Source organism: Chaetodon auriga, chromosome 3 (assembly GCF_051107435.1).
Source record: "Chaetodon auriga isolate fChaAug3 chromosome 3, fChaAug3.hap1, whole genome shotgun sequence".
NCBI lineage: Eukaryota > Metazoa > Chordata > Actinopteri > Chaetodontiformes > Chaetodontidae > Chaetodon > Chaetodon auriga.
In genome coordinates, this window is record NC_135076.1 from 21,776,739 (window position 1) to 21,790,747 (window position 14,009).

A 14,009-nucleotide genomic window follows, 5' to 3' on the forward strand; every position below is an offset into this window, starting at 1 on the left:
CACTGATAAAGATGTGTGAAACAGTGACACAGCACGCAAAACTGACCTTTCATCCATTATTCTTGGAGTATTTTTTTTCAGCTATGAAACAAAATGCATTTTTGAAGAAGAATGAAGTTGAGTTTTTGATATGGGCTAAGAGTAGGTTTTGTTTTCAGTGTAAATTAAAAATATACATTTGAACTTTGATATTTGTAGTATTTGTAGCACACGCTCCCGCTGAGTGTTTTCTGTTTCTGTAGTAGCAGTTGCAATGATGCAAGACCTGCTTCTGATGTGGGTCCATCCCTTTCTATACATCAAGCCTGTTACACTCATAGTGCAAAAAGTGTTGACTGAAGTAAATAGGACCAGATGTCTGTGCTGAAGGGAAGGAAGTAGAGAAACAGAATGGGGAACAACAAGAACCTTCTGCTTCTGACTGTCAAGTTTCTGACCCCATTATACTGAAAATATTTTTAACAAGTGGGTCAGGTGGAGTTCATCCACATCTCCGACTGGATCCTAATCAACCTCGAGTTCCAATCTAAAACCTAAATGACAGAGCTCAGCTTCCACCGACTGCGCCAGCACCATCTCATTTTCTGCCAAATCCTCATCAAAGTGGAGGGAAATCAAAGAGAGCCGGAAAGTCAGGAAAGAATGGGATTTGATGCTGCAGTGAGTCGTGCTGTGGGAACCCACAGTTGGATGGAAATTGGAAAAATAATAGTTGTGCCCTCAGGGTGTTTAATGAATCTCATCTGGGAGGGAACGCACAGTGAGGGGATTGGTTATTGCAAATAGAGAGATGAGAAGATTTAGGGTTAATGCTGAGAATTAACTTGTCGTGGTGGATTTACGTTGAATATTTAAGGTAGTATCCTCTAAAATATAACATGATGTTGGTTTGTTTCCTGTCTTTCTTCCTCCCTCACCGTCTCCTCTGTGTTTTGGCAGTGAAGGGAGCATTCAGCTGGATTGTTTGGGTGGGATCCAGGACAAGATTACGGTATGTGCCACAGACGACTCCTACCAGAAGGCCAGGGAAAGCATGGCCCAAGTCGAGGAGGAGACTCGCAGTAGGAGCGCCATCGTCATCAAGCCCGGGGGAAGATACGTAGGTGAGCAGCCATGGTACAGATCCATGAAGACCACCCAACATGCACCGGACAGTTAGACATTTTCTCAGTCAAAGACATGCAAAGACCCGTGTTAAAAACTCAGCTTTCTGTTGATGGGAAATGGATATTTCCATAAAGGTGTTGGGAGTTAACAGGCATGAAGAGACTGGAAGAATTTCTGTACCCTCAAACATCCAAATGGCCCATTGTGTTTGTGTAGCCTTTCTCTGCTGGTGAATGGGTTCATACTGCACCAGACAGGTTGTTTGGGTCTGGGGCAGAATGGCAGAGGGCCAGAACACTGCCAGCATGCCTCATCTGTAACCAGGACTTTATTGAATTTGATGGCGGTTGCTTCCTCAATGGCCAAACATATAATGTGCCACACGCACACTGATCCTCTTTTCCCTCTAACCCTGTGAATGTAATCTTACCACACCAATGCAGAAATGTCACAAGGCATAACACATCAACTTTCTGACTTCTTGTTTTCGTCTCTGGATTGAACTATAAAACACATCGTGCTACGTTTGCTATAGAACACCACAGCAGGCTCTGTCTCGTAGCCTGAAAAGAAATAAATCCAGCCTATTCACCGTTCAGCAGTGAGTCAAAAAACATCAAGTCCGTGTGTGCTGTGGAGCTAAAGAGTTTTTCGGTCTCAGTAGGAGGCAACACAGGATTCAGCTGAATCTGAATCACCTATAAAAGGTCTCGGTGGGAGAAGGCGATAACAGCCGATGTTTGTGATGGAGGGTGAGTTCAGGTGGACGTGGCAACGGTAAAGATCAGCGCATGATACATCTTTTGTGAGTCATCTGCAAAGTCTCAGCCATTGTCACTCACTGACTTGAAAGCTGTTGACTGAAATAAGTGTATTTCGTGCTGAGATTACACTTGTTTTCTGTTCTTAAGGGAACAAGCAAACACTGGCTGCCAGCCAAAAAGTCACTTGATGAGTTCGTTTCTACGAGCACTTTTGTTTCAGTGGTAGATTATAATACTGAGTTCCTCCTGTGATTGTAAATTCTCTTCTTCGAAATTGACTGCGAAGTAAACTGGACACTATTTTTTTTCCTCTCCCGAGTGAACCTTTACAAAAAAGTAGGTGGTAAGAAAAATGAAATTATAGATTTCAAATAGAAAGTTAGGTTTACTGTGAGTACTATTCGTTATCCAACTTCACCAATATCACACTCTCTCCCAGGTAAGAGGGTTCAGATCTGGAAATCAGCACCTGGCCTCACAGACATCGCCCCGTCACGGAGGACGTCTCGGCCTGTCATCATCTCTAGCAGCACGCTGAAGAAGAGCACAGCTCAGCACAGGCCGCTCCGGGAACGCCTCGTGCACCTGTTGGCCCTCAAGCCTTACAAAAAGCCTGAGCTGATCCTGAGGTTACAGAAAGATGGCCTTCAGCCATCAGACAAGGACTCCCTGGATAGCCACCTGCAACAGGTTACTGCCTCACGTTTACTGTCTCAAAGTGAAGCTATCCTCTCTGATCATCCTCAACCTGCAGCCAGACAAGGAGACTCAGCCATACCTCTTTTCTCGTTTTCTAGGTGGCGAACCTGAATGGAAAAGACAACACCTTCACATTGAAGGACTTTCTGTATAAGGAAATTCAGAAGGACTGGCCAGGCTACACAGAAGGAGACCAGCAGCTTCTCAAGAGGATCCTGTTTAGGTACGTCAGCGATGTGGATTAGATTGGCGTAATGTGCATATGTTGTTGGTGTCATGCTTTAATGTTCTGCTGTCTACTAGCACTGTCCACTCACTTCTTTTTTTTTTTTTTTTTGTTAAACACTAATGATGTTGTGAGTCAGTGTTCGGGGAGTTCGGTTTTCAGTGTTTGTTGAATAGGTCTCATGTGGTGTGGCATACTGGCAGTCTGGGGTCTTTTAGGTTCTGAGCAACGCTAGCTGATACTGTAGCAGTGGATTGAATTCCTATATGAAGAGATTTTAATATCTATATACTCTGATATATCTAGTATACTTACGTTAATTTTCCTTTTCTCAAATTACAATTCAGGGTGTTGAGTGTGGATTTGTGACACTGCAAACTGCACCTTGTTTTGTCATGTGTGTTGACTCTTCACTGGCAAGAGTGAGGATGATGGCTCTGGTATGTACGAGCTGTAGAGCTGCCTAGCATTGTAGAGAAACCATCTAGAAAGGAATGCATGCGTGAAAGATCTTTCCCTAAATATAGCTGATTATAGATAAGACTATCTCAGATTAACTTCTATGCATTTAAAATAACATTACACTTTTTGTGTTTGTGAAAATGACCAGGTGTGTCTTGTGTCTTCTCCCAGGAATATTTCTGTGTGCTCCACTGGATTTCATCTAAGTGTTGTATTTGTTGACAGCATGAGCTGCTGGCCTTCTTCCCAGTGGAAAAATTTGGTTTCTCAGGATCTGGGACACTAAGGAAAAGCAAGCTCCCAGCTAGCTATATATAGACCAGGCAGCAATGCTCCGTCCTCAGTTTGTGTTTACGTAGTGGACTCAAGAATGGGCCCTATTCATGATAAGCTTAGTTTTACCTGTGTTGCAACGCTAAAGGCTCCCAGATTGTTAACACAGAGTGACCAGCAATGCAAAAGCCCACAACGCGCACTGCCTTACATACCTGAAATGTCCAGCTTTTGCTGAGACTGCACACTGGCATAGTTTTATGTTATATTTTTGGTTGTCCTGGCCTTTTTAAAAGTGTTTCTGGGCACCCCTGTCGTCCCCTCCCTGTCCCCGGCCTTTCCTGCCTCTTTCCAGCTGTCAATATAGAAATGAAGCAGAGGTGAGGTGTTTCTGGCGTTTTGTTCTCCTCATCTACATATATGGAGAACAAAAACACCTCACAATATAATTAATCTAATAACATAAACTACAAGCCTTCTGGCACAGTTCCATTAAGAGTTTAAAGTTACACAGTCAGTTGTTTGTTATGTAAAGGCATGTGTGTGCACACACTTGCACCCTATTTGTCTGTCTCCTTTTTTTTTTTTTTTTTATTGTACTTTGAACTCTGCTTGTGAGTTTATCAGCTGACTAACAACCACAGCCTCCCACCTGACACCCCCCCCTCCATGCAGTCAGTCACGCAGGAGTAGCACAGCAACATGATCAGAACGGACATGATGCAACAGTGTTCCAGCACATGCTGATTCGTGTGTGAGGTGGCATCAGTCCAAGGTTCAGCCATATCGGCCGGCCTGCTGTCCAGCTCGTGCCTGTGTGTCTGACTGTCTCCACCACAGAGACACACGCACATACAAACACACACACCCTGTTTGAGCGAGGGTGGGGCATGGACAGGACTTGGTGTACTCATCTGCCCCCTTCTGATAATGTCATCGGCTGTGGCAGCAGCACTTCTGCACTGTGCAAAGTTTTCTTTTATATGTCAGATGATGTTTGAGACACCCCAGTGAACTCACCTGGTAGAGCGTGAACCATGTATGACGGCCGAGTCCTTACTGCAGTAGCCCGGCCTCGAGGCCCCCTGCTGCATGTCCCTCTCCAGCTGTTACTATCACAAATAAAGCAGAAATGCCAAAGAAAATGTTATAATGTTGGTTAAGCACTGTTTATCTCAGTGGGATAGTTGTATATTGGCATAGCTCTTTTGTTTTGACACTCCTGCTGTGTGACAGATGAATCTGGTACATAATGAGGTCAGAGTTTAGTGCATCATAATCAATCTGAGGCCCTGTTCACACCTGGCACACACTGGACAACTCGAATTTAGTGTGAATTTTGTCAGCTGTTTTTTTTATTTAGTCTTTCACCCTGTGTCGAATGTCCCTTTTTGAGCAAGTTTTAGTTGACTGAAAGCCTCAGCATTTTAATCTTAGGTTAGTCAAAGAAAACCAGAACTATTTATTCTAGTTTTAGTCAACAAAAACTGATAACTTTAGTCTTTATAAGTCAGCAGATTATATTGGACATTCGGTCAATCTAGTCTAGCCAAAAACAATAATTTCTTGTCGTTTTAGTCCAAAACACAGGTTGAATTATGTGCAACACGGCCTACATAATGTGACACCGCCGCCTTACCAGCTGGCTTAATATAGCTTAAAACAAAAACAAAAAGAAATGTTTTGTTAACCCACCTCCCACCCAGTTTCTTTGTGGTGAGCCTTAATGTGTCTCTTTGGGTTTGTGGTATTCTTACCAGCTTTATGGCCACGTTGCTTTGCTTCTGATAAAGCAATGTATTTTTTTTCCTTCAGCCTAATTGTAAGGAAAATGGGCCCAAATATCTCCTCATTTCTTTCTCCCAGGCCCTGCTGTTGTCATTAACTTTGACTTATTTTCTGTAAAATCATTGTTGAGAGTTACTTCGAGGCCTGACTGTGCTCATTGTGTGTTGCTGGTGTCTAAATTTCCATTTCCAGGACATGGAACTGCTGCCTTTTGGTAAAGTTTTTATTTTTTACGCTTCCTTTCAGTCTCGTCAGTATTGCATGTTGATTTTGTCAGAGTTGGTATTTAATGACGTCAGTGCCATTTGTTCATCATCTCATCTTAGTCATGGAAAAAAGGGTTGTTGACGAACATGTTTAGTCACAGTTTTCGTAAATGAAATCACCACTACTCTAAATACAGGTGGGAATGCTGCACGGTTACTGAAGCCCGTTGTGGAGGTGGTCAGGGTGTGAAAACAAATGCAAAACATCTCTGATACCACGGAGTGACCACGCAGTCGACGTTGTCGTGTGCATATTGTCTGATAAACCTCTCAAACAGCATCCATACCCAAAATGAGCCGCAGTACCATATTCTCTCTCTCTCTCGCTTTGTCTCTGTCGCTGCAGAGTGTCGTGCCACTTTCTCACTTGTCTTGAGCTAGCTGCCAAAATTGTTCAGCCATTAAATAAACATGCAGCAGTGTGAGATTATACTTCTATAAGAGATAAGAGAAAAACAGCAGAATTGTTTATTTGAAAAACACTGAAGACTGTTGAACTGGTAGCAAACTTGTGAACAGATTTAATGAAATTCTGCCTCGTCCATTTTTCAAAATGAAGTGTGTGGTTATGATAAAATGCTGCTCTGTCAAGTAGGTCCTCCTTTGCTCTGTTGTCATAGCTACCCCACTCAGCCTCACAAAGCAACTGTTGGAACTTGTTTTTAATGTCCTCATACATCCCTCGAATGAGCTTGTCACTGAAGAAATGGCAGCCACACAGTTTGTATTTCTGCTCGGGTGACATGTCTTGGAATAGTATTGTCAAGCTTTGCAACATATTCCATGATGGAGTTGGCCTTCGGTGTGCTGTCCCCAAGTGTCCGGTCAAACAGTGAGCAACACTTAGACTGGAAGAACGATCGGACCCAGTCCAAGTCTCTCATGTTGCCGCATTAACGCAGATGGCAGTACTGTGTCACCTCAACAGGGAATTGGACAGATGAAGTAGTGTTCCTGTAGTGCGGTGTGCAGTTTACTGTTTAGATCATGCAGAAAAAACTGTGTGTGTGTGTGTAACATGTATGTGTTCACTCTCTCAGGAAACAGAACAGCTGTGCCCCTCCACTGGAGAGCCCGCCCAAAGAGTCGGCCAGCAGCTCGCCGTCTCAGGTGAGCTTCGTGTTGCCTCGTCCACCTGCCTCTCACCTCCACTCCTCCGCCCCCGAGCTGCCACTCTGCGTTCACTTTCCCAGCTGCTCAGTAACTCCTCCTCCCCTGTGCCTACTGATGGATCATATTCTCATCATATTTCAGATTTGTGATGGGTTCAAGATTTATGCCACAGCACTCTGATTTTTTGAGTAATTTTCTGAAAATGAAATAGCGCTGTGGGGAATTCCCATCAGTGCAGTTGTTTCATCATTTAATTCATTTCTAGGCAGAATTTTGAGGCTCTCAAGCTGCGTGATGTTCATTCAGTAGAGTGTAAATACACTCTGCATAGCTAATCTTTAACCAGCGCTTGTTTGCCTTCAGCTTTTCCAGCTGATCCAGTAGAAGTGGTAGGAGACTTGAACCAAAGCTGTGTCTCGGATTTCTTTCCATTTCCACCAGTTAACCAAACACTGCAGCCTGCTAACTGGATTGTCCCTGCAGTCTGGTGCTGTCTGCTGTCTTCCTAAATTATCTGCCTCCCTCAGAACTGATTAGTGTTGTCTCTCTGTCTCTTCGGTGAATTGAAAAGTGCTTTTAACTGGTTCCAGTTGACCAGTGTTTCAACAACTGTACATTATTTGTGTGGCACACTTCGTTTTACTGAAGCTCTTCATTGCATAATTCATATTTCCATATTCCTTGTGCTGCTGCTCTCTTTTCAGGTCAGCCCAGACTCCTGAGTTCACCCATTGTTTACACTTCCATTAGTTGGAGGGAGGAGGAGCTGCTCTGCTATATTAATAGCTCCTTCCTCTCAGATTCTTCTCACCTCAGACACCTACTGTTTGCCCCTTCCTTTCCACTCCCTCCCTCAGTAAACACAGCACACAAACACACAAGCAAACAGTACCCCAGGCTCTCTTTTAAATTCATGGGTATAAAACGGGAGCACCGCAGCAGGTAAAGCCATGTGTAAATCTCACATAGGTGAGGGGATGGATCAGGGAGAGCTGCAAGGCAAACAGTCCGAGACCATGTCCACACCGAGACAGATAAATCTGGAAATAACTTCCATCCCAGCTAGCATTTCATTTCCAGTCATTTGTCAAAAGGTTTTCCATCACGTTGGAATAAAGAAACAAAGGTAAAATTTCTTCCTCTTCATCTTTTGGAAGGGAGAAAATTTGATTTGGCATCGCAGATATCATCTGAACCGTCTCATGCTCTCACGATCACAGAGATTTGGCTCCCTCACAGCCCTGCCACACAGCACCCCCTGTTTTCATATAGCAGTTGTCTGGGTGTAAAAGAAACAAACCAATTAGCGTGGATGGACGGCCAAAGCAAAGAGGAGAACACTTTCAGAATTGCTTAGTGTGGAAATAGTCTAAAGAGCCTTGCAGGCCCAAACTCCTTGCTGGTTTTCGGCGTCGTTTCAGAGCCCTGTTGGGACTCCTGCACACAGTGACTGGGTCGGCCACTCCCAAAGTCATTAGTGTGGGCTGGGTCTGTAACGCAATCCCCACTATTGTGAAAAGACAGCCCAGTCATCACAGTCTACAGAGAATATAGATCCTCTAATTCTCTAATACTAGTACTTCCTTAGTACTCCTCCTCCTCTCTTTGTGTTGCTTTCGCCATCCATCTGCTCGTACTAGACCCTCTCCTGCACGCTCACTTGTCCTCCACAGCTCAGACCATTTTCGTTTGCTCTGCCCTGAACTGCACTTTTCTTCTCGCTCACTCTGAGGTCGTTTGAATTCATATTGAACCCTACCTTCTGCTACTAGGTTCTGCTACTGAAACTGTTCTCTTTCTGCCAGAAACGGCCTGCTGCTGACTTCATCGACCCCCTTGTCAACAAAAAGCCAAGGATATCACACCTTGCCAGCAAGGCTGCAACAGCCCCAGTCAATGGCAAGCTGAGCTCCTCCAACGGGAGAGGAGAGGCAGGTGGAGCGCAGGCAGGAGTGGCGGTTTCTATGTCAGACGGCGGCATGACATCCGGCTCCCAGCAGCTCCCTGTGCTGGACATCCCTCGTCCTTTCGAAGCACTGTCGGACGTCAGCAACGACTCCAGCCACAACGGGAGAGACTGTGACTCTCAGGAAACGGCGGTGTCCGAGAGGCTCAGCCAACCTCCTTCGCTATTCACGGGCTCGGCGATGCTCACCGCGCCCACCGTCGGCACATCTTCTCCTGGGCACACGGTCCTGGAAGGCCCTCGGGACAAGAGTCCTTCGTCCAACAACAACAAGTCCAGAAAGAAGTCAAAAAAGCATAAAGACAAGGAGAAGAGCAAAGACAGAGAGAGGGTGAGAGAAAGGGCACAAGAGAAGGAGGTGAAGAGGAGTCGTGAGGAGCGTGTGCCTGAGCTGAACAGAGCCTGTGAGATGAGCCCAGGAAACCTCAAAAGCAACAGTATTCCACACAAAAGCACAGGTGAGCACACACACACACACACACACACACACACCTCTTTCTTCTTCAGCACCAAATGTCCTATTCACTAATTTCAGTTTCACAGCTCTTACGTCAGATAAGAGATTTCTGAATAAAAGTAGTACTTCATATGTGGATGGACACCAGTTAGTCATCGCAGCGAGGCGGTGCTGCATCATGTGACCAGTATGTGACTCACTGATTGAATGGAGACCCCTGCTGTTCATCTTTATGCCTTCAATAACCTCAAATACACCCCTGCGAATCCATCTGGCAGATAGCATCTTCAGAGGATTACACACTGAAGAGATGAATGATGTAAACAATAACTAATTAGAAATAATGGTCTTTTTATGGTATTGCCTTTTCTAGTTGCACCATGGCAGATTTTATGCAGAGATATCATACTCAGATTAATGCCTTTTTTTGTGCTGTGAACTTGTTTCAGATCTGAATGGAATGTGCAACAGTACCAGTGTTCCTTCGTCATCACCCGAGGTGGCAGAGTATTTATTGTGAGTATTTTTGCATTTTAGATATGAATAGGTTATATCGCTGTGCTGCCATTTCAAATCACTGGACTCAGTGTGAGGTTTTCAGACTGTGAGGCCTCCCCAGGCTGCAGCAGGAGAGTTGAAGGGGGAGCAGAGAGAGATGTGAGGCAAAGACACTGTGTGCGGTTAAAGGGACAGGTGCATGCTAGCGCTTGGAAAACAACCGTTTAGGTCGTCGTTGTAATTTGGCCCACTCATCAATGTGATCAATGGTTGCAGCAGCAGCAGCTCGTGGAGGAATTTAAGGCATCTTGAAAAGGAGAATGAGTCTTTTTATGAAATTGCAGCAATCAAGCACTTAGAGTTATAACTCAGCCAAATCTGGACACACCGATATCTGACGTAAACGTTCATAAATCTGCCAAAAATCATGCAAAAATGCACCTTATAACTCCAGAACCTGCCTGACAATCATCATGTTTCCAGTATCAAAGTAACCGAGAGTCTTCTGTACGTGCATGTCTACATTGCAATCAGGAGGTGTCAATAACATCCCTTTAATTTACCTAAAAAATATTTTGAATACTTTCAATTGGTCAAATTTTCAAGGAGCCAGCACGATTTTATCTGAGGGGGCCCCCACAGTGTTCCACGTTGAAAACCTGCAATCTGTAAACTGTGTGCCTTTCCCTCAAAACCTCTCCTTTCCCTCTCAGGAAGTACACGGTGATCGGCTCTCCGGAGCAGCGCCAGAGGTATAAAAACGATTTCAACGCCGAGTACAGTGAGTACCGGGGTCTGCATGCTCGAATAGAGATCATCACCCGGCAGTTCACTGTGCTTGACAATGAGCTCAAACAGCTCCAACAAGGCACAGACAAGTACAAGGTAGATTTCCCTAAAGGATGCATTCAAATCTGCTGTTTGTGTTAGAAAATACTGTTTCATTATACAGTTTAGCAGTTTTATTCATACCCGTTGACCTTTTTGGTGTCTTCTCTTTACAGACAATCCACAATCAAATACTCCAAGAGTATCATAAAATAAAAAAGGTAAGTTTAAGTCTCACTGCAGCAGATTTTCATGGCATGAAGTCGCTGGGTGCCTTATCAGATTGTGACCATGTGCTTTTTCATATCCCCCCGCAGACTAATCCAAACTATAGTCAAGAGAAGAACCGCTGTGAATATCTACACAACAAACTGGCACATATAAAGAGACTTATTGCCGAGTACGATCAACAGCAACTTTAAAAGTAGTAATTAGACATTGTTTCCCTGTTATCTCTGGAAACCAAGCAGATAAAGGAAAACTCCGGATTCCCCTTGTGCTAAAATATTTTCTCATGAAAGATGCCATGAAGGGAGTATTCCCCTCATCAGGGCCAAAGGCTCTGGTGAGGACTAAGCAGGACACACAATCTTTTTTTCTTCTTCTTTTTTTGGGAGATGGGGTTGTGCCTCGCGTGGCCAGGTCTGTCTGCTTCATTACAACGCATCCAGAAAAAGGTTCTGTGTGGCTTTGTTTCCCTCAGCAGCCCACCCTGCTTATAGTGCACAGAGGTGTGAAAACACGGAAACGTTCTTGGGAGACGTCCGAATGGTCTCCCCTGCTTTTGGAAACAAAGAGAAGGGGGACGCTGAGGTGAAAATTGCAGATTGTAAAGACAAATGCAACTAATTTGTTTTCGAGTAAAGTGAATTTCCCCATATACTGAATCGAATGGTTGTGACGTTGAATTTATCTCTCAGTTTTTCATTTTATTTATTTTGGACACTTAACTGGGGGGTACTGCGTCTGTTTTACACTCCTCAATATCAGTACTTAAAAGCTGTCTCTCTTCCTTTCTGTCCTCGCATCTTGAATGTCAGCCAGTATTTTATTCAGAAGCTGCCTTGCCCATCGAATTGTCAATCTGTAGGCTTTTCTTTTCTCTCTTTTAAAGAGACGCAGATATTACTGTTGATTCAATCAAACGATGCCTCTAAATGCACAGTCAGACGCAGGTTCGTGCGCTCGGCTTTTCTTTTCTAAAGTCATGTGCAGATGTCTTAACAGGGGGGGCGTGTGCGGAAGTTTCCAGTCGCTCTCGAGCTGTGGATTTTCTCCGAACACGGCCTCCTCGCTCAGTCGTGGCGAGCGGCAGCGCTTGTCCATCGGTTACAGCAGTGGTCCTTCCTTATGACTCATCGTGTTGTATCAGTGAAAACTAGATTAAGCTCTTAATTGGTTGTCTTTCCAGGTTAGGTCGTGCCGGCTTTTGTAGCAATAGAATGATTCAAAGTTACAGTATCTGAAGAGTTCGCTCTTCATCGTGCTTCAGAAGATCCTCGAATTGTAAGACGATGCAGACGGGGATGCACATCTGCAGGCTTTGTCTTTTCTCACCTTCAGAGTGTTCAGAAACTAGGCTGAGCCACAGATTTGATTTCTCCCGAGTTACCACCATTGCCACCTTTTTAGTTCTGTTAAAATAGTGTTTACAGTGTCTTTAAAAGGATCAGATCCTTTGTTTTGTCCGCTCATCGACCCACGTGATAGTCCATCGAGACGACTGTTAAGACGAAGCCATCCTTGATCATCTTCCAGGTGGAGGCCTCTCAGAGGAGGAGGGCTCACCTGCAACCAGTTTTTGCCTTTTTCAAATGTGATGTCAGATATTCACGGAGGTTGACCTGAAGCCTATGTCCTGGATCAGCTCTCCTCTCTGAGAAGCGTCAAGACGGATCCGCTCGACGGATCCGTGGACAAATTAGAAATGCTGTATCAGAACTTAACCGGATGAACGAGCGAGTCGAGTTTAGTCGGCGACTGCATTTCTTATATCGATCTTTTTATGTGAATATGAAAAATCAGCACTTTTTCTCCTGATCTCGCTGTTACCTGGGGGGTTTTTGTCCAAATGACTTTTCTCTTTGTCCATCAGAGTGCATGCTTTTATGAATGTGTTACAATGAACAGTCTTTGTAAATTTACTTGGGAAAACAAAAACTGCCCAAGGACATCAAAATCCAAGCAAAGGCCTCGTCCAACCGAATTAGTATGTAATCAATTCGACATGGCTCTGACCAGCATGTGTACCAAAGTGCTTACCGAGTGGGATGAAACAAAACGCTCTACCAAATGTTGGCAAAGGAACATGTCACAGTATTCTCTGCTTCCTGTTATTATCATGTCCTTTGTCATAATTTATCATCCAGTGGAAACTCTCAGTGTTTTCTTGTCAGAAGTCAGAGGACGCTCCTTTGCTCCAGATGGGATTTTGCATGACTGGGCTCAAGTGTTTCAATGTGATGCCAGGTTTCAGATTATATCACTCTCCTAATGCAAAAGAAACACTACATCAGGGCCAAAGCGCCGAGACTCATCGCAGGCCTGCTGCTGGGTCGAGGCCGAGGCCGGATCTGGGACTTGATGACGCCTGAGCGAGGGGACGTTAAGTCAGTGAAGGTGAATCAACACTCAGCATTGCCCAGTACTGCAACCTTTAACAAGAAAGACACTTTTCACCGTTCTTACTGTATCTTGTTTTCTCGAAGCATTCAGACATGATTACTGTATTGCACCTCTGTTACGGTCAAAATCCATTGTGAATGAGTTCATCAGTAAACGCGTTTTGCACCGATGGAGAGCAAAGCGTGTGAAAGTAATGATATGCCAGCACAGGAGTACCGTTGTATGAGTTGATTGTGCCAAAATGACCTGTTGTATAGGTTTTTTTTTTCTTTTCTCTGAGTATATACATGCTGCTGTACAAGCAAAGAGGGCTTTGGAGAAGAATCATGAAATGTTGGCGCTAAAACCCAAAGCACGCTTTTTGAAAACCATAAGGGACTGGGACTGAAATTGATCTTTGTTTCAATAAAATTCTTTAAAATCCTTATTTGTGAAATTCTGAACCAGTTGTCGCTGTCCATTATTGTAATAAAGTTGAATTTTAATATTAGTTCCTGCGTAGAAGACGATGAGATTTTGGAGTTAATGCTATATTCTCCAGTAACCATTTAAAATCTGACATCATCTATGAACATAAGTGTTGTGTTGAACATGGACAGTGATGCCATGAATGCAACATATGCAGCTGATGTTTGTTTCTGATGGGAACACAGACTCTTTATAGGATCATATGTTAATATTTTGGCTTTGACAAAGGTCAAAAGAGGTAACTTTTCCTTTGTAAAACATACAGAACATCTATTTTTAGTCCCCAAAAACAGGTTTTTGGAAGCACTGGGACGTCAAGTCCAGACATGCCATTCCACGAAACTCTCATAAATGAGAAACTGATGTACTTGATGGGCCTTTCTTTTGTTTCATCTCTTTTTCATGGACTTCTAACATTTGTTTACAATTACTGAGGCATGTAGTGAAGGTGATGTCCTGTAGATGGCAG

The 14,009-nt window shown here is 44.1% G+C and overlaps 1 protein-coding gene across 1 annotated transcript in view; it reads left to right on the forward strand.

Annotated features, from left to right (window-relative positions):
• ell (elongation factor RNA polymerase II) overlaps positions 1-13,515 on the forward strand; it is a 33,674-nt gene extending 20,159 nt beyond the window's left edge. The window contains exons 4-12 of the mRNA XM_076726118.1: positions 940-1,103; positions 2,311-2,561; positions 2,669-2,793; positions 6,626-6,695; positions 8,504-9,122; positions 9,571-9,637; positions 10,333-10,504; positions 10,624-10,668; positions 10,765-13,515. Coding sequence (XP_076582233.1) covers positions 940-1,103; positions 2,311-2,561; positions 2,669-2,793; positions 6,626-6,695; positions 8,504-9,122; positions 9,571-9,637; positions 10,333-10,504; positions 10,624-10,668; positions 10,765-10,869 — 1,618 coding nt within the window. The 3' untranslated portion in view covers positions 10,870-13,515. The remainder of the gene's footprint in view (positions 1-939; positions 1,104-2,310; positions 2,562-2,668; positions 2,794-6,625; positions 6,696-8,503; positions 9,123-9,570; positions 9,638-10,332; positions 10,505-10,623; positions 10,669-10,764) is intronic.
• Positions 13,516-14,009: the final 494 nt, after the last annotated feature.